This window comes from Merops nubicus, unplaced genomic scaffold (assembly GCF_000691845.1).
Source record: "Merops nubicus isolate BGI_N331 unplaced genomic scaffold, ASM69184v1 scaffold22604, whole genome shotgun sequence".
Taxonomy (NCBI): Eukaryota; Metazoa; Chordata; class Aves; order Coraciiformes; family Meropidae; genus Merops; species Merops nubicus.
Genome location: NW_008604021.1, coordinates 5,037 through 8,814, shown reverse-complemented (window position 1 = coordinate 8,814; position 3,778 = coordinate 5,037). Strand labels below are relative to the sequence as shown.

General features: G+C 37.0%; 1 protein-coding gene across 1 annotated transcript in view; it reads right to left on the bottom strand.

Annotated features, from left to right (window-relative positions):
• Positions 1–3,432, bottom strand: part of LOC103771590 (cyclin-dependent kinase 19) — a gene marked incomplete at its 3' end in the record, with an annotated part of 75,487 nt that extends 72,055 nt beyond the window's left edge. The window contains exons 1-2 of the mRNA XM_008938891.1: positions 3,409–3,432; positions 221–331 (exon numbers count right to left, since the gene is read on the bottom strand). Coding sequence (XP_008937139.1) covers positions 221–331; positions 3,409–3,432 — 135 coding nt within the window. The remainder of the gene's footprint in view (positions 1–220; positions 332–3,408) is intronic.
• Positions 3,433–3,778: the final 346 nt, after the last annotated feature.

The window sequence follows — 3,778 nt, the reverse complement described above, 5'->3', positions numbered from 1 at the left end:
CTGTATGGAAAACCTTTTAGCTCCAAAATGAAACATGACTTTAAAAAACTCTACATATACTTTTGCAGGTCTTAAAGTGTACAAGGAACAGGATGACACACCCTTAATTACAGAGCAAGAAATTTATACATCTCTGCACTGTATAAGGGTATGCCACAGACATCAGTTTGAACAAGCTGATATTACACTACCTCAAACACTCAGGGAAATCTGTACTTACCCACAAGTCATGTTCAGCATAATCAAACAGCAGCCAAACCTTTCTGTCACTGTGAGAAAGGAAAACCTTCTGCAATGCAATCACGTTAGGGTGCTTCAACTCTCGTAAAAGCTGCAGAGAAACAGAGAAGCTCTTGTTACTTCTGTGCTTGTTAAGAAAAGCAAACACAACAAGGAAAGAAAAACAAAACAGGTCTTAACACAGAGCAAACAAGTAATCTTAAAACAGGACCTGGAAGAAAAGATGTCAATGATTTAGTATATTATTGTCAAAATGTCAAAAGCAGGGCATAGGCAGCCACCATGACACGGGCTGCTGTTGTGGCAGTGCACGGTGACCATCACCTTTAGCTGTCCCACACTCGCACACAGCTGCCCGTCCCACCTATTCATCCCACTCGCCCTCAGCTTCTGTCTCAAAGAGGCTCTTACACTCAAACATAACTGTTCTCTTATCAAAGGTAAGCATCAGTATTTGAAGATGTCAGTTTGCACACCTGGTCCAGTTCTTTGTGTGAACAGCAAAGTTCTCAATCACCACATAATTACTGTATTACCAATAATTTTCTTTCGCATTGGACCCCTGCCTCATCTCCCTTGAAGTCCACAGGATTGTTCTTCTCAGAACATAACGGTGTTTTCAAAGAAGAGCTTACTAAACCCAGTTTTTTAATGTTTATTTCAACTACTATCCTGTAATCCAGAAATAAACCCAAATTTACTGACTGCTTGCCAGAAAGAAAACTAGGTCTCATGACTAATTAGACAACACATTAAAAGCAGGCGCTGCTGCTGAAGTCATCCTTCTGCCAGATTAAATCAGTCTCAGGAGCTGGGATGTGGTACTCCCAAAAATATCATTTCCATGGAATCACATTTTTCCCCCCCTCTCCCCCTCATGTAGTCACAAGAATGATAGATCACTTCTGTTTTATCTGAAAATTGCTTGCATCTGCAGCACTAGTACATAAGTTGCCAAGAATCAATTTATAATGGCAAAATAGTACATGAAGCAGGTTTCAAGGCATATTTGAGAGAAATGAATCTTCCCTTTTTTTAGCTTACAGAAAAAGACTCAAGATGCTTATTTTAGGAGGGGAAAAAAAATAAGTAAAAGGATTACTTCTAAATTATATTATTCTTTGGCTATAGAGATATCAGTCAAAGCAGTAAATCTTCTAAAGAATATTACAACTGTTTAAATCTATTTGAGTTTTTTAACAAATTAAATTATTTAAATGCTTTTTCTAACATGCAGAAAGTGTTTTCTTCTTTGTTTCTTCCTCTCCCTAACAATAAGTACTTCTAGCTGTACAAAAAAGAAATTTCTCCCTAATGAAATGACCAATAGTCATGCCCAGGTATCACTTACAAGACACAGTAAAAATAATTTTGTCACTTAAAGAGTAACAAGTCGCAGAATTAACCTAACAAAACCCTAGAGACTAAAATTATCTCTCCAATATGCTTCAAGAGATGTTGCTATATACTTGGTCTTCAGTAATATTAAAATACATACTTTCCAGTAGGGATTTGATTTGATGCCTCTGCCTTTTTTTTTTTTTTTTTAAATAAAGAATTCTTCCCATTTTAGGATAATTTTTAAATTAGTGGGACAAAAAAATCCCAACATTATAATAGGCTCATTTTTTTTAAAATTCCTATTAGATTTTTCTTAAAAATACTGTTGACAGCACTAGCAATAAAAAATAATTCCAAATTGGTTTTTTTTTTAAAAGTGCTCTCTCAAATTAAGTAAAAATTTGCAGTAAGAAAGAACCAAAGAGACTATAGTTCCATATCAAAACATAAATAAAAGAGATATTATGTAGAGCCTAAGAATAGAAAGAATGCCTAAAGTGTCATGCATTAATAGGAAGGTGCTATATAAAAACAAGCCAGGAACTGGTATAATTCTGCATCTTTCAAACACCTCTGCTCACACAGAGCAACTGTACATAGCAGTGGTCATCATCTATTAAAACAACTTGATTAATAAATGAAACCCAAAACCTCTCCTTCTCAGGCAAACCATGAAAAAGGATGTTTTCATAGTAGAGAATACGGAAAATTTGTCATCCAAAACAACAACATACACTAATTTACAATTGAGAAAGTCTTCTACTGTGTCGTTCTCTTATGATTCAATTTAGATGACGCACGAAGCACACTTAACTAAACCCAGCATTTTTCACGTGACAGAATCTGTTACTAGCATGATCTTAAACACTGATTTTTGTAAAAATCCTAAGAACTTGAGGGAGAAATCATTGTTTTTTACTGTGAGTGTTGCGTGTCTAATAGAGAATGGCTGCACCTACCTGAAGCTGAAGACCAGAGCACTCTAAAGCCAACAAACCGTCTCTGAGAAAAAGTTGTGATACTATTTTTCAGCTGCTGGGTGAGCGGTTGCAGTTGCAGCTACAGATGGCGTGAGCTCCCTCCAGACTAGCCACGGCTGCTTACACAGGTTACAGACAGTCTCTACCCACCTGCTTCTCAAGTCCTGCTTGGAAAAGCTAGCGATTTTTCTAAACCATATTGTAAATCAGCATGTTAAAAGCAGTAAGGTTACTTTTGAAGTCGCAGTCCAGAAGATGCTGAGGTGTTCTCAATATCTCAATCATAGGAGCTACAGCAGCCTTATAAATAACAATGGGGTTTTTTTCTCTCCAGATGGGCACTTAGAAAGCAAAACATTTCAGACATGAATGCTTTCCAAAACACATCTTTTTTAATAGTTACATTTAAAACAATATTCATAATTTATACAAACATTTTTGGACTTGACTCCCTGACTTAAACTCACTCTGTAGTTATTTAGACATCAACCAATTTTAAAAACTAGACTGAGAACTTGTCAAGACACCTTGCTCGATCTAGTGATGTGCAACAGAAAATACTGGGAAGTTGTTATTAAGACTATTTAAATAGGCCTTTGTGTTATCAGTTCAGTAATCCAACAGATGAACAAGTTTGTTAATTATGAAAGAGGGCAACTCAAATTTTACATTATTTGCATCTGCATTTCTTAAGTGAGTGCTTTAGTACTTATCACAGATAGTAATTTTGGAAGTTCTTTTGTAGTTTTAGCAATAAACAATGGACGTTTATACCTTTTTTTTCTTTTACAGAGCCACAACCCTAATACAGCCAGAGGCCATAAGAAATTTCATGAAAACAGAAAGCTGCAAGTGGTGCACATGAAGCCATAACTGTTTTAAAGGCTTTGTTACATCCTGGCCATTGAGATCATGGGTGCTGCAGCAGCTGGTGCTTCAGCAGCGGGAGCCAGACCAAGGAAATGTCGGCTCTGGAACCCAACGCACTGAGTCAAGAACAGGAGCTTTGCTCCTGCTAGGCCAGGCTTGCAACGGTGCTGGGCACCAACCACATGAGATCAGAAATTATAGCTTAGGGTACAAGTGATTAGCATGAGTCACAAACAGAAAAGTTAGTCAGATTGATGTCTAAAAATAACCTCCTCTAGAGACAGACTACATCAGAAGATAAGGTGACCACACAGATCAAACTGACGTTACTCACAGGTACATCGAGT